The following is a 21662-nucleotide window of genomic DNA, read 5'->3' on the forward strand; positions in this document are numbered from 1 at the left end:
CTCGCCAGAACGTTGGAAGCCGAAGGGTGGGAAAATTCGTGCACTAAAGAACCACCGTTCACACGGAATTCCCCAGATATTTTTTCTTCCTCGCGACTCACGGATGCGCGTCAAATGCGGCCAAACTGCAGTCTTCGTTTGTCTGTCAGATTTTGCTTTTTTCATTGCACGAATATTGCGAGCACTCTGCAGCGGTGGATGTCACTGTCTACAATTAAAAAAACAACAAACTAACGTTTCAGCCAATCCGACCCATTCATGACGCCACTATACTCGGGGTCAACCTTTCTGTGGCAATGAAGGGAAAGCTACGGGGGCGGAGCGTCTGCACATGTACTGCTACGCGAAGTAGTCCGGTTTGGCGCGCGTCTCGTAACGCCGTGGAAAGTGATGGCTAGCGTTGCATTTCGACGCAAACGCTGCTTAGCAGGGGCGTAGCCAAGGGGGGGGGGGGGGTTGGGGGGGTTCAACCCCCCCCCCCCCCGAAATTTTTCAGTTTTGCTTGCGTATATAGGCACGCACACATACAAACGCACGCACGAACATACATAAAGTATGGTTAAACCCCCCCCGAAAAAAATTTCTGGCTACGCCCCTGCTGCTTAGCGTCTAAGGTACGGTTAAAAGGCGCGACTTTTTCAAGCACGCAAAAAACGCAAAGTTACAACGTATAAAGTAAAGAGAAGTACAAATATCTCGCTTGTGTGCGCTGCGTTCCGGCTCAAAAAGCTACATGTAGAAAATGAAGGAGTATTTATATATCTCACGCAGAAAATACAGACGCAATTGTGGGACTACATTCATTAGCGGTAGGATACGTGCATTGTGGCTATGTAGCTTTCCCTTCATTGCCACAGAAAGTTGTCCCCGAGTATAGATACCTACTACTGTATCGGCATTTTTTTTTATTTTTTTTTTTTTTAGGTGTCACGTCGAAACGCGGCATTTTCGTCCGTAGCGGAATACAACGCTCGACTGCTTCGCGCGGACATCGCAAGAAAGCAGGCAGACGGAAAACTGGAACCGCGTTTTTCTTTTTGTACTCATCAGTGCAGCACCGGAAGCTGTCCGCCCGTGGTGTGACGTGAACAAGGGTGGCTGAAATCTGCACGGTCGCGTCCGTTTCGCCTGGTTGACTGGCTGCGTGGAACGGGTTTGCGGATAAGGTCGTCGCCGTCACCCCGCTGACAGACCAGTCTCGACTAGTACAGCGGGATGGCAAACGACCTCTGTCTTTCACGGGACGCCGTTCTGGGCTGTCGGTTTTTACCTACGGCGGCTCCTGTCGCGAGGTTCTGGCCTTTAAAAATTGTGACATGGTGAGTTCACGTTCTTCAACGTAGAAAGCCACCCACTCACCAACGGGCGCGTAAAGTGGCTTTACAGTTGCGCACACCCTTTTGAGCGGCGCTGCCTTTGTGATACTACGAGAAGCTAGTGTCGTGTCGTGGCTTATCGCAGCCGATCACGTGTTCTTTACACGTGCATCCGTTACTACATCTTTTCCCCGCTGTACGCATTTAGGAGGAAGGTGTCCTGTAATCATAAGTCGCCAAACTCGCTCGCCATCAGCCTTATGTCAGCTCACGTTTCATACTCACGTCTAATTACGGCTACGCACAAGCACTGCGTTCAGCGCCAGCTCAATCTTTATTGATCAGATGGTGTGAGTTTTGACCGCGAAACTGTTTCACAGGAAGTTATTGATAAGATACTTCATGTGAGTAGGCTCTTTCAATACAGACGTCCGTTACTGGATTGCAACCACTGATAACTCGCATTTCAAGGTGCGAGATCAACAGAAGTCGAGTAGAGCACCGATTATACGAGATATTGGTGTGAAAGAGCATTGACATCGCAGTCGAGAAAGCTAATTATACGCTAAGAGAGTCATGAGTCGACTCAACCAGACTCACTCAGACTTGGATCGAGACGTGAGTTTGAGTCCGAGTGAGTAGTATTTTAGTGAGTGAGTCCGAGTGAGCCCTTAGGGCAAAATATATTTCACGAGTGAGTCTAAGTGAGCTCCAGTTTTTTTGCTGGCCTATGCTTGTGATCAAATTTGCTCTGATGAAGGCAATGATAGTAAACTAATGAATTCGTTTGTTGATTGCGTGTATGTTCATCTTGAAACGTATACATAGGTGCTCGTGTGATGTGGTCTAAGAAACGATGTAGTTATTTCCAGCGGTCCGGCCTTCGCCGTCGTGTATATGATACGCAATGAAATGTCGCACTGCCATTCTCGAGTTGTCGTTCGTTCTTTTTCTTCTTAAGACTGCAATTAATGAAAATTCAAACTTTCCCGGCTCCTCCCCTGATTCGTCTGTTTTCTCAATGAGGCATTCGAAATGTGTCGCCGTACTCTCTTAATCGCAGATAGCGACGCTATAAACTTCTCAAAGAGCCCCCCTGTTTTAACTGCAGTATACGCGCTCGCGGATCCACGGGCTTTGTGGCTCGACACGAGGCCGCTAAACGACGAACCGCGACCGTTTCTCGATACGTGCGTGAGACGAGCTGACCTGCATTTGCAGGGGGCCCTTCTCTTTGTCCTGGGAGGGTGTGAAACAATGGCGCTCTTCGAGGAAAGAATAATCGCCCAGGCGGTTTCTCTGCGGTTTGCGTTCGTGAGCGCGCGCGAGGTGAACGGTGGCACTGTGCGCCCTTGTAGAGCGTAGAGCGCGCACGTGTCTATAGTAGGGACCTTTAGCTTGTACGTATACTTCTTTACGTTGCCGTGTTACCGGATGGAACCTGCGCACGCGCGAACCTTTACGGAACGTAAACTACTCGCCGGATAGGCTTTACGTTTACGGCCCTATCGCGCAAATCCACCTTCGTTCCTGGCTTCTCACGATATCCGCTTTGCTGAGACTCCAGCCGCCGAGTCAAAATAAGCCGAATTCGTGCGAGCGCCACCTTGTTTCAGCCGGATTTCCGAAGCTTCAGCGACCTAGAATCCCGAATCCGTAAACGTGAGAGGCTTAAAGCCCTGACGGATGGATGGATGGATGCTATGAGCGTCCCCTTTAAAACGGGGCGGTGACATGTCTGCCACCAGGCTCGAAGAAAAAAGAAAAAGAAAAAAAAGCTTCCTTGTTTCATGTTGGCCTAATATCTTATCTACATTGATTAAATCTATGTTATTATACCAAAAAAATATAAATTCATGGTCCATCTCTCTGCCTCTTAAGGCAGAATGACCTTATTTTCCCCCCATTATTTATTTTTGTTCTTTATCTCTACTTTTCTGCCACCAGTACTCTAACCGTCTCTTTACTTATTTCTATCGCGGACGTGTGCAGCTTTCCATTGTTGTCCCTAAAACCCAAAATTTCATGTAGACTCGTGCCCACACGTATACCTGGGTGAATATCGCCACATTCAATCAGTACATGTTCCATCGTTTCCTTAGTTCCCCCGCAGCATGTACATTGTTCTTCTTCGTTACTGAATCTCGCTTTATAACTACGCGTTCTAAGACAGCCCGACCTTGCTTCAAACAGTAAAGCGCTTCCCCTTGAATTATCATAAAACCTTTCCCTCCTTATTTCGTTTTTTCCCTTCGGTAGTTACTTAGAGCCGTCTTCTTTTCCATCGCTGTCATCCAATAAGTCCTCTCCGCCTCTCTGACCTTCCGCTTAATGCTCCTTGTTGCCATATCGCCCGCACTGCTAGCCGTATATTTACTGGTGAGCCTCCTAGTTCTATTTCTCCACTGCGTGTCAACGCTTTTTCTATACAAATACCTGAAAACCTTTTCTGCCCATCTACTGTTCTTCATTTTCCTCAGCCTCTCTTCGAATCTCATTTTGCTCTGAGCTTCCCTCACTTCAAAGCCTGTCTATCCCATATCACCTTTTACAGCCTCATTTGTCGTCTTCCCGTGGGCGCCCAACGCGAGGCGGCCCACCGTCCTTTGATTTACATCCATTCCTGATTGTATCTCTGACTTCATGCACAATACTGGAAGACATGCTGGATAGGCGGCGCCATCTAGCGGGGCTAAGGTGAACCAGGCAAGTACAAAATTGTTATTGCAGAAACATTGGACATTTAACTTCCAATGTAAACGCCTTGCAGCGGCATAATTACGAATGAGTTGCCTTTTTAATCATTTTTTTTCCTTCAAAAACACGAAGCGAAAACAAACATGTCCATGACTGTGGTTGCACGAAGCGTCACAAGATGTCGACACCATCGTTCGGTAACCCGGTATTGCTACACCCTTTTCCGGGATACTGCACACGCTAAGAACCTCCCTTATGGTTCTGCCGCAGCCGTAATTCAATATTATCTCAATTAACTGCAGTTTAGATGCAGTTATCGCCATTTAGTGGTTTCGCGCAAACGTAAGGTATACTTTTACGTACGTACGTAAAACGTTTACGTATGGCGAGCTAAAACTTTTCTAAAACATGTGTTCCGATAACACGGTAAACGCAGTCCGGTATTCCGGTAACGTTAAAAGGCATACGTACAAGCTAAAGTCCCTATATATATACCGCTCGTGTGGGCGTCACGTTTCTCCATCTCTCGGCTGTCGGACGTTGTGAGAGGCACACCAAAGTCTGCCTGAGTCCGCTAAGACCCGCGACGCATCGTCGCAGACATGCGTCGTTTAAGACACGGAAAATGGACGAGGCCCTGTGCCCGTTATCTGTCCACACTTTGTATAGGAGATACTGGGGAAGCGCGAGTGCAAGCTTGTGTACCCAGCGGGTCCTCTGTCCAAAGGTGTTCGCCATGCGCTCTGCTTATGTATTTCAGAAGCAATATGTGTATGACCGGCCGGCGCCGACTTAAGACTGGATGCATGCATAAAACGAAATGCTAGTACCGTGGCGCCATGCATGAACAGAATTTTTTGACAATACGAAACAAAAGACACGCGCCCGAGGTTTCAACCCGTTTCCTTCATTTTCCTGTGCGGCCCTCTGCCGTTTGATAGGGTTTTGCTAGGAGCCGGGACAACCGGCGTCGCCAGAGCGAAGGCCTCCGAGATCAAGAGACGTTTCGCGACTTTTCCGCTAGTGGGAGGGCACATGCGCCGTGGCATCGTGAAAAAAAAAAAAAAAAAATTGGCGAAGCTTGCATTAAAGGCCAACTCCGGCGATTTTTCGAGGTCGATGGATCTCAGTGAAATTCGCTGGGTACGTTCATTTGCACGTTTTCGTCGTTGATGCCAAAAACAGGCTTGAGACATGCGCAGATTGTTTGCAAATGAATTTTAAAGATTGTCTGCAAACGCCCTCCTGGCTTCCCACAATTATTGGCAACATTGCGTCCGTGACGTCTGTATTGGGAAGGCGGCGGAAGTGACGCAGCCGAGGGCACCGCTAATTTCGGCGCTTCGGCCACTACAGCGAGCGTCTGCTGTGCACAAGGCGACAGACAGCGTTGGTTTGGCCGGCGCTTCGCTGGTCGTCTTTTCATACTCGGCGCCAGCGTGACCGGCATGCCTTGCACGACTTCCGGTTCGTTCGTAACAACATCTACGTCATACGTAGACAGCACACTCGGTTGGGTTTCGGTTTCGGTGTTGCGCTTTTTTGCTTCTTTAAAATTATTCTCCAATTTGCCGAGTATTTCTGCTATCGGGCGCGTAACAGGAGCGTCTCGGGAACATAAAAGCACCATTACTTTGACATGGCCAAAAAATCGCCGGAGTTGGCCTTTAAGTCGCCCAGGGCTTGAAATAGGGAGACTGGCCGATTCTGACTCTAATCTGGTTGCTTCTAGGTGGTTGCTATATACTATTTTAGACGGGTTTCGGTGCCGCCATGCTGGGCTGTTAACCTTGCCGTGTTTTATCTTGAACAACTAAGCGAACAGCGCTACGGTGGGCGTATACACACGGAAACTGTTGGGTTAGTGCATTCGGTGTTTCCTGATTTTATCAGTTCGTGTGAGATATACAAAGATAACAAACATTCGTTTAACAGCCCATGATGGCGGCGCCCATATGCCTCACGTAACATAGTCTATAGGCTTTAGCTAGGTTAGTCACGACACGGATGTCCAAACTCCAGATCCGAGCGTTCGCACCTCTCATAGAACGACCCTTTTTTATCTCTGCTTCTTCCTCTTTATCTTCATTTCTCTCTTGATCTTTCTCTTTTTTTTCTCTTTCTCTCTCTGTTTTTTTTTTTTTCTGTGTTTCTCTTAAAGGCCGTTGTCATAAAATGTTTCGCCTGTGTTGTGTGTTCTTTCCAAAGAAATTCTGGAGAAAAGAAAAGCCTATTTAGCGTAATTTTGTGAATTATAGCAATAGCTTCTCATCCACATTGGATGGAGAACCACCGGTCTCGCGCCTAGAGGCGGAAACGTGGCTCTTTTTGCGATGACAGCCTGCGGTTATGGTGGCTTCTAGCCACCATACTGCGGTGACAGAGCACACCGTACTACTGTGTCGCCACCTGACGCCGCCCCCTGAAGTAATTTATGGTAAGCTGAGATACAAAGCCTCCGAGATCTGTAGTTGTAGTTGCCGCGCTGGTCGTGCGTGCACGTGTGTAATGATTATACGGTGAGGTTCTTAAAATCTTTAGGTTAGGAACGTGGACGTTCCTAACAAACTGACGAGGCTGCTTGCAGGTTAGAACGAATCACACTTTATACAAACATGGAGATGACACAAGAAGACTAGAGCAAGCAAGGCACACAAAAGAAGAAAAAGAAATGGACTAACAAAAGTTGAACATGAGGGAAGCGTCTTAGCGAGAGTCAGTCGACGCAGGCTCACCCGTCGGAGAGTCGAACGCGCAGGGCGACGCGAGGAGACGTGGCGAAGTGACGAGGAGCGCGAGATGGCTTCAAAGAGGCCAGCGACGGCTTGTGGAGGCTGACGAGAAGCGTGGCGTCTTGCCGAAGGGAAGAGTTGGAGGCGGAGGACGTCAGCGGCCACGTGAAGCCCGTAGCTTCAACTCGTGGACCGCGTCCCAGAGCGTGACACTCGGGCCCGGTCACCCGACTGCGTCGAACGCCCAACACAGTCTGCCTTCCTCTTTTTCTTCCTCTTCACCCCCAAGGATAGCAGAGTTGGCGCATTCTCGCGCGAGCACCGGCGTCGTCGTCGTCGTCCTCGTCTACTTTCTTTCCACATCACACAGGAGACACTATGAATGTTCTGCGCGCATCACAACGTGCGAAACTTGTTGATTGTTCCCTTCTGTTTCTCAAGACGCGTTAGTGAATTTTTTCGTGTGCGTGGCCGACTCAGTGTTTGAGGAAGCCTGATGCATTCAAATTTTTGCAGACCGATTGGAATCACGGACTAATTTACATAGGATAAATCCAACACCCCAAATACAACGCGGTGCATTTAGGTGCACTCCTGTGCGTTGGCACCCCTTTGAGGAGTAAAATCATTTTACTATAAAAAATGGAGCAGCGTTCGTCATTTAGCGTTGTATTTTTTCTGTCCAAAACCTTGCGACTGCTCTTCTGTCTGATGCAGGTGAGGGTGGTCGTGCAACTCACCTGATGCTGTTAATGTTAGCCTTCTGGACTCCCTCTTGTGTTTCGACGCATAACTTCGAGTTAGTGTGATAGCTAGACAGCCGCAAATTTGCATGGAATGAACAGCTATGTGCCTTTTTATGCATTTTGCAATCAAAATAAGCATGCAGACGATCCGCGGACGCTGCTCTGCGATAGGAATCCGCCTTTTTCATTGTCCTGTGCTGCCCTCTGTCGTTTTGGTAGGGGTTTGGTAGGCGCGGGACAACCGGTATTGCCAGAAGCAAAGCCTCCGAGATGATGAGACGTTTCGCGACATTTCCGCTAGGGGAGAGCGCATGCGCGGGGGTGTCGTGAAAAAGACGGATTGTGCAAGCTCATACGACGCAGAAGCATCTTTATTTATTGCAATAATGAAGCCAAATGTGTTTAAGTGTTTAAATCTTGCAAATATATTTAGTTTCAATCGTGTTACGTGACCATTTGACTCAAGAACGGGAGAAAATTTCGCAATTCCGATTTAAATTACGCGCGTCCGGCACACCGTTCGATCGTGCGCCCTACTGGTGGCGTCATCGTAAAAGTGACCACCGTTCTCCCATTGGTTTGCTGCGAAGACGGCACACTGCCCATTCTAGCACACCATAGTTCTGTGATAAATTTGAACTGTTTTCGCGCCATGCATGCGCTTCATAATTTGCAGGCAAGATCGCTATACGGAGCGGTCTATGCACCTTGCGTCTTTGTTCGTTTGCAATGTTCAGTCCTAGTAAGGGACCTTTAAAATTCCCAGCGGCAGTGACCAGTGCTCCCCTTCTAATGTTGGGCAGGTCTGCTGTCGAACCTCGATATATCGAATACTGCTACAATAAAATACCTTATACAACGAGAGTCAATAGAAAACTTGTTTGACTATGTTCTAAGAACGCACGCAGACAGGATATCGGCTGGTCCGAAACAAATTGTTGTTTGAACGCGGCTACGTAAGAGAGTTATATGATGTTGCAACGCAAAAATTAACCATAATGCATTCGTCTGCGCATTTTAGCTACCCGAAACGCGCGGAATATTCATTATGGGTGCTTTCGGCGTTTTCGAATAGCAGCCAACTTGGCTCGTCTCGGGCAAAGAAGTGGCACTTCGTGCAATGAAGCGAAGTCTCGACAAAGCGTATGCGCCTGGAAGTAGTTGAATTGTGCGTGCCAATGTTCGTGGAACTTTTGTTGGGCCTAGTTGGCACATAGCATTTAAGGAGAGAACTTCAGCCCAAATCAAGACGGACCACAAAGAATAGAAGCGACAAGCGCTGAAGTTCTCTCCCTAAATGTTCGTGGCTTCTTTCTTTCTTTCTACACATCCTTTGGCTACGCCACCTGGTACTTCAAAATTCTCATTTAAATATGCGGAACTTGACTAAGGTCTATAGTTTCGTTTTTATACATATCTACGAGTTTTCTCCCCCGTGTCGGTAAATAAAGTGAGCTAAGGCGTCTAAATTTTCATTGATAACTGTGTTGAGGCTTTGCAGGGTTGTACGAATACGAACGAAATAGTGCTGCGATCGCGACATCGCCGTAATATCGAGCTCAGACTGTGCTCTAGGCAGTGTAATGTGACCGCGCGTCTAGAAGACAGCTACGCTGCTTGAAAATTCTTCGTATACAAAGGAAGCGTGCCACGCCTCCTTCTCTGGGGTGGAGGAATTTTCATTGTGCGGAGAAGTTGTACAGATGTTTTGCAATGGTTATGCACAGCTTCGAGAGCGTCTCCTCCGCCACGCATGCGGCGCTGGGACGACGCCCTTTGGCCTTCCCTCGTAGCTCGGCGCAAACTTGTGATCGTTGCGCTGGTGTGCTGCTGCTGCCGAAACAGTTGGCGCGGGTTCCATCACATGTAATAGTACACACCATGCGTGCCACTGGTACGCCGCGAGGCTGCTTTGCGGTATTCGTGCGTGATGGAGCGCTTCTTTCAGTAGCGGTGCACGAGAGCAAATGGTTCTCTCCTGCGCACGATCCACGCGGCGCGTTCTTTCGTGTAGTATATGCGCGTTATTGTGTGCTACGAAGCGTCGTGTTATACGAGAGGCGCATTTGTCTCTGGAGGCGATCATTGTTCGGGCCGCGATGCGTCTTCTATGCTCTGTTGAAAGGGACTCGGACGACAGCCGCCGGCGAACGGCCGTCAAAGTGTTTTCTCGTTCGCGTGGCCCGTCCCGGAAGCGGGGCCGTCCCATTGAACCCTTACGACGGCACGCTCCACCGGCGCGCTCGTCAGTGTGCCCATCGTGCGCGCTGCAAAAGTTTTGCGAAACTCGTTTTTTTCCCCTTTTGTTGCCGGAAATGAGAGCAAACACAGCTGAAAATGGCTTGAAGCCCGCGATTTGTTTGAAGACGCCAGCGTTGCGTTTTTCGGCGTCGTTACATGAACGCCGCCAGAGGCGCCAGGCCAACCACACGAGAAGCACTGAGGCCAGCGCCAGCCCAGCGTCACACAATGTGACCAGAGGGAATGAACATGAAAACTCACAAAGCAGTGTGCAGTTTTAGGGGCGAATCTCCTTAAAGCGGCACCCGTTCGTCCCTCGTAGTCGTAGCAGTCGTAGTGCGTAACCAGTCGTAACGCTAGTACCAGATCTTGACCTCCAAGGTGGTGCCGGTGGGAGATTTTTCCTGTGCGTTGTTGAACATTAAAAAATTCGCAGCGCGCGCGTTAACTAAAAGCCGAATTCTTCTGTATCTCATTCCCCATTAGCAGCCATTGGCATGTTCCTGTAGGAAATGTTAGTAGAAGTAGAAGTGTAAGTGTTAGCTAAAAGCCGACTTCTTCTGTCTCTCATTCCCATTAGCAGCCATTGTTTACCTCCAAGGTAGTGCCTGGTGAGATTTCTCCTGTGCGTGATTAAACAATAAAAATTTTGTTTAAAACGCCGTTGATTGATGAAATAAACCAACGAAAGACGCCAGATGTTTTCTAAAAGCAAAACGAAAGAACGCCAGATGTTTCTAAAGCAAAACGAAAAGACGCCAGCTGCTTAACGAAAGACGCCAGATGTTTTCTAAAGCAATGGTTTTCTAAACAATGAAAATTCACAGCGTACATGTAAAATTAAAGTGAGCTGCAAGTCGTCATAACTCTCATCGAACCTTTAGTATAAACGCGCCCGATCTCACGTCGGTGATGATGTACTGGGCAGAATTCACGGAAGATTCACGGTTTACCGATGAACCTCCGCAGCTTCGCCCACTCATCATCATTCACTCCGTGGATATGCTGTGATTTTTTGTTAATGGACTTACAAGAAATATTCTTGAATATAGCTTGTCTCACCTGTAGTGTGTAGTACGAAAAATGAGGCAGTGCCACCAAAAGGTCTACTTTTTTTCTTTATTTTACTTGTAGCGCCAGCTATTGAGATTAAAAGGAACCACCAACTCGTAATATATGGCCTCCGAGTTTGAAGTTGCGCTCATTGTCGCCCATCTTTGAGGCCACGTATTCGGCCAATACAGAGATTCCTGCTAAGCTTACCTATGAACTTGAGCATGGCTCTGGGAAACAGCTCGAAGAGATCACGAGCGCTTTGCTTAGGGACAAAGCTAAGTCAAATACAAGCATCGGTTGAAAACATGTAGGCCACACACTGCACGGCGACGACTTAATAGATCCGAGGCGGGCGGCGGCCATTTCGGCAGCAGCAGCGACGACGCCATTACCTAGCCGGAAGTCGCGCCAACCGCCCGCTGATTGGTTTGCCGTCCACCGAACTGCTTCCGATGTCGACGCGGACGCTGCCGATGAGACGTTCTGAGGTAGACGTAGACGTTTCGGCTGCCGTCACCGGTAGCGTCGACGCCGAGTGACGCCGGGGAACGAAACGCCAGAGAAATTCCCGGCCACGCGAGGGCATTTCGATGGGGGCGAAGTGCAAATAACACCCGTGTGCACGCCAAAGAACCCCGGGTCGTCGAAATGAATCCGGACTGCGGCGTGCCTCGTCATCTCATCGTGGTTATTTGGACAGGGGCCGTATTTTGAGACGATCATTTTCGGCCACATTTTCATTTTGCGTGACGTAGAATCTCGCGTGTCCACTGAGTACCAGTGTTTATATTGTGGGACTTCGTGCATGTGCGTCAGTGGCATAGTCGGTAGAGCGCCGGGCGCCTATCATCGCGGGCCGACAGGTCGTGGGTTTGATTCCCGGCGGCGGAACTTTTTCTTCTCGTTTTTTTCTTTCTCATCCGTGAGTGTGCATTTTACGAACGTCATATACGTCCGTGAAGTCTTGGTGGACCCCGGCATGACACACTTTCGTGTAAAAAAAAAAAAAAAAAGGAGCATTACATGTAGTAGGGTACGCATTTGGGCTGGTTGGTTCATGATTAGGAGTGAAAAACAGCGCTCAAAAGACGGGACAAGTCTCGTGTCCTCTCTTGTCCCCTCTTTTTAGCGCTGTTTTTCACTTGTGAGCATTCCGGTATTCAGAAACGGCTCTGAGCAAGTGTGAAGCTCAGCAAATACCGATACGATATTTTTTTACATTAAAGTCCATTTTTCCATGGCGAACCTACCGACATCAACACTAGCTTGACGTCAGGCTACACTACTAATTCTGGTGATTTCACGCAGCAGTCTGGCTAGTTGTGATGACGTCAGATACCAACTTACAAGATGGCCGCTTGTGCGTCACCAAAGCATTCAAAATGGCTGCTTGTGCGTCACCCTCCGTAACGGTGCGGAGCGGCCGTGGAAACGTCACTATATATTGTGCGAGCACGTGACCTGAAGCTCATACCGTGTTGTGACGTCAGGGTACAGTAGGAACCGAAACTAGCGTTTAAAAAGATATTGTAATTACTTTTTCAGGGTGCACTCGCGCTTAGCACTAGCTTTTCGAGGCTCTTGAGGGCTTGGCCTTTCATTTGACGCAAAAAAAAAAAAACTGAAAATTTTCGTGTCAGTACCCCTTCACGTGCGCTGAAGTGCAGTCTGCCGAAACATAAGCATTACATCTGGCTGAACGCCAGTGTACCGACGAATATAAACAAGATGTAAACAGTCCCCATCCCCAGAAGTATTGTGACGAGCCGAGTTGTCGCGTAGTTTCGATTTCGTCAGCATTATTTCAGAAGACGTCGAATGCGCAAACGCATTTTCGTACAACTCTACAGGAGAATTTCGTCTTCCTAATACAGACTGTTCATAATACAGCTACATAGGCGGTGCATGATTTTAGAGAGTAGCGGAACGCCGGAGACGTTCCGGTTTTCTCCTACTTTCCAGAATCGCCTCCGGAGGCCCCCTAAAGCACGCGCACCTCCAGGAATGCGTATAACTTGTGTAAAAAGACCTCTATCGTGAACTAAAATTCAGCTGGTATATAGTGGCGCTTTTTGTTAGGGTTGTTTTCTTTTGGCGTACGCTCACATCGGTGTGCATGTGTTTGCGCCTTATTTTGGCGTCGAAGGACGTATCTCGGCGTTGCTACTGCTGACGATGAAACAAGGTTTTCTCTGCCTGCGTGCTCTCTTCAAGCCAGAGTCGAACGCCCTGGGAAGTTCGTGACATAACCGGTGTTGTCTGCAAATTGTGCGCGGAGGGAACGAACCGCGGGGACGTGGCAGGTGCTCTGACTCGCAGTGCACACTGACAATGGCGGCCTTCCTTTTTCTCTCTCTCTCTCTCTCGACGTTGCGCTCGCTTTACGATCTCCGCCGCGCGATTGATGATGGACGGGGTCGCCGCCGCTCTTGCGCGATGTTTCTTGCCGCCTCTTGCAAAGAAAGATTCTCCCTCCGTCACCGCATGGCACGAGTGCAGCATTGCTTGTGCACGTCAAATGGTCTTCAGGCGGTCTTCCGCACCCACACATGTGGGTCGCGCCGCGTCGCACGGATGGCGTGTGGCCGAGTGTGCATTGTTCTTTCTGCTTCGCGAGATGAAAGCCTGAGGCCTCATCGTGGAGGGCGGCCCTTTGTCTGTAGCTTACACGAGCTCCTAGCTCCGCGGCTGGTGTAACAGTAGTTAAGCACCTTGTCGGATCCTTGATGCGTTGCCTGCTTGGGTGGTGTTCCGCAAGTGCAGCGCATTTTAGTGTCCTCGCACTTTTTTTACCGTAGGTTCTTCTATGATCATTTTTTTCCCCTTTGATGTTCATTGTATAATTGGCGGTGTTGCGCGAGAGTAAAAAACAACAACAAACTGCCTCGATTTTTGCTTGCCCAACTCCCGTAGTAAAAATGGCAGACTACGCGATCTTCGTTAAGCTCCTGTAGTCGGATGAAACTTTAGCAGTCCGCGGCATTTCCTCCTTTAAGGCGGATGAACACAATGCCTGCAACAACGGGCGCGCACTCCAGACTGACGTCATGAGCCGGACGGCCGGTGATCGGGGAATATTGATCACTTTTTATTTCTTTTGCCGCGGAGGCGATCGGCTGCCGCTCTTTGGTCGTGGGCGGTGCCCTTCCGAACTTTTTAAGTTACATACGACTATACATGAGTTGACTGCATGCACGCGACATCAAAAGCCTGCGCGCATATGTTGTGAATTTTGCGTTGGGATCAAGTACGTTTAGAAGGGCTGATGTCTTGTGACGTTTCGTTACATATTTCATGGGATGAATGGAATTAATGGAACATAAAAGGGTGCATTAGAAAATACGATCCTAGATAAGGGGTATGGGAGTGAGGGCCACATGCAGTACTGGCTGCACCGTTTCAATATTACTGCTGCCGTGAAGTTTATTGTTTGTTTTCGTTCACTGATATATCTGAGGTAACAACATCTCGCCGGCGCTGCCGTGCACCTACATCATTTTCATGCACTTACAGGCTTACCAGGCCAACCTAGTTGCTTTTCCGCTAAACATGCTTGACGCCGTGGCAGTCACGCCAAACCAACCACTTGCTCGCACAGCACCTCGTATGTATCTCCGGAATATCACGATTGTTTGTCACTGAACCTCTTCAATTTGTCGTAAAACTTTTGTTGGGCCTGGTTGGTACATAGCATTTAGGAAGAGAAGTTCAGCGCAAATCAAGACGGACCACAAAGAATAGAAGAGAGAAGCAATCGCTTACTAACAACTTCTTTATTCTTCTCTCAGCATCGCACATATATGCCACCACCACAATGCTTGCATGCGCACGCGTAGCATCGTATTGCACATGTAAACACACAGATACCTAGGCAAGATGCGCACGCATAAATTCGTATTCTGAGGAGTACAAAGAAATAGAGGTGTCACTCACAGAATCGGCTCCCTTTTCCTTGATGTGCTATTCTTCTATCCTTTGTGGGGCCGTCTTGATTTGCGCTGAACTTCTCTTCTTAAGTCGATTTGTCGTGCTTGACTGTTCATGACATGCTGAATTGCACAACGCTCATTGGCTGAGAGCATCGCTTCGGGCAGTCCTGGGTCATCCAGGCTGAAACAAAATGGAAGAGGTCATTGTCAAAATTAACCTCATGCAGTAGTGCGTGTCCTAACTGCACCACAGAAATACAGCTGACACTGGATTCACCTGTTCCTTTCCGCGTTGTTTTATTGCAGGCCTGACCCTGGTCCTCTTGTGGGACCTGGCGTGCGGGGCCTCGCAGGTCTTCCTGAATGGATCCACGCGCCTCCTGTTGAACGACTCGCAGCCCATGCTGAGTACGATCACCAGCCTGACCTTCCGAACGTGTAGCAATGGAACGATACTGCGGCAGAGCTTCGGCAACGACTCCATCTCGGTGGCCGTCCTCTCGAACGGCCCGCTTGAGCTCAGCTGGTTCGTCAACGGGCTCAAGGATTCCGTCGTGGTCTGTGCCGCACACACTGTTTCACTCTTATAGGGGTATTCAGACGGGGGAGAAATGCTCGGGGGATAAAGGCGGAGCGTAGTGACGTCAGCTTGCGAGGAGAAGTCTCCACAAATGTCCCCCACTCACACGGACGAGGCGAACGGAGGGGGAGACCAGTGTTACTAGACTACTCTTTTGGCTTGCACCACCCGTTTGACGAGCTGCTGACGACGAGCTGCAGACGACCATGTAGCTGCAGACTGTACACCCGCTGCCGCTCTTTGCAGGAGCAAGTGCAACAATGTGGCCAAACAAGAGCTCGAAAGTTCGCTATATCCCCCACCGCCGGGGGATTGTTTGTCCTTTCGGTGAAAAGGTCCCCGTCTCCCCTGAGGAGGCGCGGGGGGGGGGGGTCACGCCCACTCGCTAATCCGTGACGTCGCGGTCACGTGATCCGCAATCCCCTCGTCTCCCCCGAGCATTTCTCCCCCGTCTGAATACTCCTTATAGTGCGGGCGCGATTTCCGCCTTCCGCATGGCCATCTTACCATCTAATTGTTCTTGCATGCTGCAGTGACACCTTATGTGCTCCTCTTGGTTAATCTGCTGCTGCCATCTCAGTGTATGGCTATGGCATTGCGCTTCTGTGCTCCTTGTCCTGGGTTCAATCCCGGCCGCATTCTCATGGAGACCAAAATCTAGAGGTGTATGAATATTTGAAGCTCTGGAATGACGCATCGAATGGTGTCCCATAGTTCGATTTGGTCTTCAAATCTAATGGCCAATACATACGCAAGTACAAATAGCAGATACAAAGCTATAAATGCGGAGCGTCAGCTGTGGCCATACACAAACGTGGTGCAAAAGTACGGTAAAGTTGCCTCCGCATCGCACATTGATGTAAATCGTGAGAGGTTGCATAGGGAAGCGGCCTCCGTCCCTACATCATTCGCCCTTTCTGAAGAGTTCTATATGCATGCGAAGAAACTGTTTGTTTGTTTCTAATGCTATGTAAGCTATGTAAATATGAACTCACTGACCGAAAAAAAAAAAAGAAAAAAAAAATCTGGTTTTAAAGCTCTTTTTGTGGTTTTCGTGTCATGGGAAAGATTCTAGCAATGCGTCTCCGTCATGATGATGTCCTCTTGAATTATGTTTGACTAAGATGGGCGATAAGGTCACTCAAAAATGTAATGTTGATAGGAGAGACTCGCTTGCGACTGGTAACACCACTGTGAAAAGAATGCGAATATGTCAGATGCAAGAATAAATTTACCGTTTCGTGCGTTTACGCTTGAGTAAATTGGACGCAGTGCTCTGTATACAGGCAGCCTCTGCAGTTTAACAGTATGCCTAATTTCTGCATTTGCATGAGATTTATTGCTATTCAAGAGCAAATATCAAATAAAATAGTGAAACCTCGATGTAACGAATACGGATATTGGTAGTAATCGGATGTAATGTGGTAAGTATTTAAAAGATGTCTCGCCCGAACACTGGCATTGAGCAAATATTTGCTTATAACAAATGTCAAATATAGCAAAGGTACTTTCATGTAGGATGCAACTTCGTTATGACAGGCTTTCACTGTACGAGAACAGCTCTGGAGATGGAAGTTCACGCGTGATTGTAATTGCACGACCACACCTACTGGAAAATGTCAGTGCAGTTGCAAACTTGGTTTCTATTGCCGTACCTCAACGAGTGCGCGACTGATGTTCAGGTGGGTGCCAATGTGACGGACAATCAGCTGCACTGGGTGTCCATACGCCCCATGTATGGCCTCGTGTGGCTGCACGTTGGCGAACATGAGCCGGTGCTCATGGCCAGTGACGCCATCAGGCCCTACCTGCTCTCTGTGGCGTCGCAAGCTGCTGTGTCGACGGTGGTGGCACCTTTTGGGTTTCGTGGCTGCCTATCCGGAGGTGCCAACCTCATCCTGGAGACTGCACACGCTGTCGGAAGCCCGGCGTGGGGCTCTTGCCCTCTGCCAGATGGGCAGCATTGCAGTAAGTAATGCACAATCTGGATTCATGATACTTATATACCTGCTGTGTGTTTTCTTTTATTCTCATTTTGGATGACTTGTGAATTTGTTGATTTTTAACCCATTCACTGTATAACATTTCGAGACCACGCAAAAAAAAAAGTCTTCTGTTAGTTTATTTCTATTTAACAGTCACTTGCACACTACAGCAAACGCCGCACGAGCCAGAGCATCCGAAACATGTAGTATATACTTGTGGCATCTTCGACAAATCGAACCGGTGCGCACCAGTGCGCGAAAGCGCTACGATGATTGGACGAAACGGCGCACCACACGGGTGCGATTTGTCGAAGGTGCCGTAAGTTTATTCGGTAAAGTTTCGGATTCCGTGGCCTGTGCGGCGTTTCGCTCAATTTTGGGACATAAAATTATGCCTTTCAGGTTCTCCTCCCCCGCAGGTCGCAGGATCGAATCCCGGCCGTGGCGGCTGCATTTTCGATGGAGGCAAAAATGCTTGAGGTCCGTGTGCTTAGATTTAGGTGCGCGTTAAAGAACCCCAGGTGGTCGAAATTTTCGGAGCCCTCCACTACGGCGTCTCTCGTAATCATATCGTGGTTTCGGGACGTTAAACACCAACAATTAAGGTTCTCCTCCGTAGCCTCGTTTTCGCTGGCGATGTGGTTTCTCAGGTACCTAACTGCTAATTCGGGGGCCGACGGAGAAGTCACGCTGATTAGGCATATCAACCAATGCGGTATGACCGTGACGAAAGTTCATCTTTCGCTTTGATGGGCGGAAACCGTCGCGAAAAGTTTGCATGCTTGTTGAGCAACTGTGCGCTTATCGTGAGTGCGGTTACGTGCACGGTCGGGACTGCGGGCCTTAGAAGTGGCATTCGGATCCTCAGATATGTTGCACTGCCTAAGCTGCCAAAGTTGTGCAGTCAAGGTTGGATGCGGCATCTGCACCCGCGAAATCGCAATGACGCTGTGCCCAGGGTTGCCGTTGGGTAGATTCGAAAAGGAGCCAGAATTCAAGCTAAAAGTAGCCAAAGTAGCCACGTCTTTTAACCTTATTGCCAAACTTGTAGCCAAATGGCAGAAAATCGGTATTATGAAAAGAGTTTTTATCATTGAGTAATATATAGTACCATTTTGTGTCAGCAATAAAATAGCATACGAGCAGTTATTTTCTCCTCATGCTTGGTCTTCAAGCTGTAAGCAAATTGCAAATAAATGAACATATTATAAGTTCCGTGCACCTGTATACATTCTATATAGAATAGATATAGTAATTGCCAGAGAGAGAGTAAGGTTGGAACATTCCAGCCAACCAGTCAGTAGGAATACTAATGGTAGAAGAAGGTCGTGCTTGAAGTCGCAGACTTCAAGCACGACCAGCTTCAAGTAGTGATATCCGCTTGAAGATGACCGGTCCAACTTCATTTTGTAGCGGATCTCTGTGTCTGTCAAGTTCACCCGAAAACACGCGCCGTGCATCAGCACTACGAAACTGACTCGTAGCGTCAGCATCGAGGGCGGGCAGCGTGAACAGCGTGCTAGCCACGCGTATGCCAACATGCGCGCAATTTCGTCAGTTTTGATCTTAGACAAAAGGCGTACTTAATTTCATCTTTAATTTGTAAGTTATATTTCCAATTTCTTGATTTTTATTTAAATTAATAAAACCACCGAATTCTTGGCCAATCCTCCATAGTGGGTGTGAGACACTGACTAGGCGAACAAGAACTTCATCACTCCTTCTCAGCAGGCGCACCGCGCGTTGCGTTCAGGTGCCTCGATGAGCACCATACTCATGGCGGGGCTGGGACACGCGTATACACGGCTGACGCGTCAGAAAAGCTTGGAAACAAAGGGTAGTCGTCAGGCTTGCTCGGTATTTTATCTGCAGATAATGAGAAAAATGGCGACTGAATGCGCTAACATGGAGGTTCAAAGTAGCCAGAAAGTAGCCATGGCGCCAACCTGAAATTTTTGTGCCAGACTGGGTCGTAAAGTAGCCAATTTGGCGCAAAGTAGCCACCAACGGCAACCCTGGCTGTGCCCATGTTGCTCGATGGGTGAACGCGAAACATCTCCGCGGCCTCGATACTGAACCACAGTCTGTAATTTAATTTTACGTACTGATGGTTATGCTGCTGGCATTAAAAAACAAAAGAGAGAAAAAAAAAGTCAAATAGTTTAGCCGTAAGAGCGAAGCAACAAGTTCGAATGTTATACGAAGTGAAGCTAGCAGCTGCAACTCCTTCAGCATTTGACCTGTCGTAACTCAACAAAATGATGGCGTAAGGAAACGCGGCCGCTGCATCGAGCGAAGCGACCTTCGTGAGGTCTTATCGCTTCAACATAAACTGAGTGGTGAGAACGCAGAACATGCGAAGGTAGTCGTCTGCTGATCCCTGTCAAGCTAGGGCACGTGACCTCGCCCGGCAGCTCAAAGGTCGCAGTTCCTGCCAGAGTCACGCAGCCCCCCTTCCCCTCCGGGACACCCCCCTCATGGGCCTATCGCAGGACGAACGACGGCCGGCGCGTTTTATCTCCGATTGAGTCGCGATCGTCGGCTGCCCTTGCGTGTTTGCACTCACACATGGAACATACGACGTGCGGTGTGATGTTATCGCCCTTGAACAATTTATGCAGAACCTCACGGCTACGCCGATGCCGAAAATGCACCTGTAGTGTCCATATAACTGCTATCACATCACTAGAGACCGGATTTTAGGCAAATGCCTATTTTGTTCCTTACGCTCCTATCGCACCACTTTGATATATGAGCATGAATTAGAGGCTGAGGAGGGCTTTTATAGTGCCTATAAATACCTATTTTTGACGTTCGTGTCTATATGTCTATAAGTGCCTATAAATGCCTATTTTCAAAATTGGCGCCTGTATGAACACTTATTTAGCCTCATGTTTCCCTTCCGGGAGCAGATTGAGCCCGTTATTCATTCTACTGCGCAACATTGACTGTTTGGAACTCTATGGGATTCAACCTAGTCTTCTAGTTTAAACCAACTCCCGCTAGCAGCAGAGAAATGGGACGCCTGCTTAGGCTTTAACCTAAGCCTGATGTAGCAGTCTTAGGTTTTAATTGAGGCGTTGGGGCAGCCGAGGCGATCTTGTTCAGAATGTTGCTACAGTTCCTGGAGCAAGACTGGTACTGGGAATAGGTCAAAACTCACCTCAAAAAGCTTTTTTTTTTTCGCGGGTGATGGTGTCACGGCACCCTTAAGACTGCTCCGCGGAACCCCATTCGAGAACCACTGGTGGAAACAAACCCCCACGACGCGTCCAAAGCTTTTTTTCACGGGCGCCCTTGTAGCTGCACTTATTTTTTAATTTTGGAGACATTTTCTGCACCGAAGATGGGAGAGATTAGAGCACTTGCCGTGGTGCAGTGCAGTGAAGCCAATCCTCTGCATATTTAAAAAAGAGTATATATTTTGCTTGTATATATATATATATATATATATATGTTGCGAATAAAGTGCCTTTAAATTTTAGTTTTTTAGTTGTTTCAAGACATGTAGAATAAAATAGGCGAAGAAAAAATCCCTACTTTTGTATCGTTATTGGTAAAAAAACTCGCGTAGGGAAAGGGTTAAGGTGTTCACCGCCTGGGGAGCAAATGTTCTATGCGATTCGATCCGGCCAATAGGAAGGTTCCCCTCCTTCTGCTATTATAGCGATCTGGATGTCTGCTCCTGCTCTACCCTCTCAGTCGTGCCGAAAGGAAAGGCACAGAGGTGTGTGTTGATTCGACAGTGGAGACTTGACTCACCAGGCTACAAAATAAGGGGGGAGACCGCGTTCTGCAAAGCGTGCGTGACAAAGGACAACTGTTGGTGCCTGTGTGCCACCTTAAACAATAATGTTTCTTGTTTTCCTGTTGTAAATAGACATCGAGCACATCTCTCTTTGAAATTATTTGCATTTATGTAAAAATTTATTTGCACCTACATTTACGATATTAGAGGCCTAAAACGCTGTTTTGCCTGCCTATTTTTGGCGCCTAAAACACGCTTTTTTAATGCCTAAAAATCCGGCCTTTACACATAACTAAATAAATGATGTGGCTTTATTTCTTTCCCAAATATGTGGTATTCACCAATTACTACTACTACCACTATTTTGTTCGAAATTGTTTGACCGTTATTACTGTTCGCTTTGAACCTGAAGTTTTCTATTTGTCCATCTCTGCTGTAGATAAAAGTAGAAGCATTTGTGTAAAGAAAGGGGAGTGAAAGGAAGAACCAGGGAAATGCTGACTCACAAGAGTGCCTCTTTGTCGAAAAATGCCTGCAAAAAGGCGTGGCACTTTCACCTGAAGGTTGAGCAGAATGCTTTTCACAAAGAAAAAAAATGCAGATCGTGTCGGCATCTCATCAGTTTTGATTGG

The 21662-nt window shown here is 48.2% G+C and overlaps 1 protein-coding gene across 1 annotated transcript in view; it reads left to right on the forward strand.

Moving 5' to 3' along the window:
• The window catches only part of LOC119377392 (protein crumbs-like), a gene marked incomplete at its 3' end in the record, with an annotated part of 119367 nt that overhangs the window by 39681 nt on the left and 58024 nt on the right, over nt 1-21662 (forward strand). The window contains exons 5-6 of the mRNA XM_049411584.1: nt 15024-15274; nt 16980-17265. Of these exons, the coding sequence (XP_049267541.1) occupies nt 15024-15274; nt 16980-17265 (537 nt within the window). The remainder of the gene's footprint in view (nt 1-15023; nt 15275-16979; nt 17266-21662) is intronic.

Source organism: Rhipicephalus sanguineus, unplaced genomic scaffold (genome assembly GCF_013339695.2).
Source record: "Rhipicephalus sanguineus isolate Rsan-2018 unplaced genomic scaffold, BIME_Rsan_1.4 Seq453, whole genome shotgun sequence".
Lineage (NCBI taxonomy): Eukaryota > Metazoa > Arthropoda > Arachnida > Ixodida > Ixodidae > Rhipicephalus > Rhipicephalus sanguineus.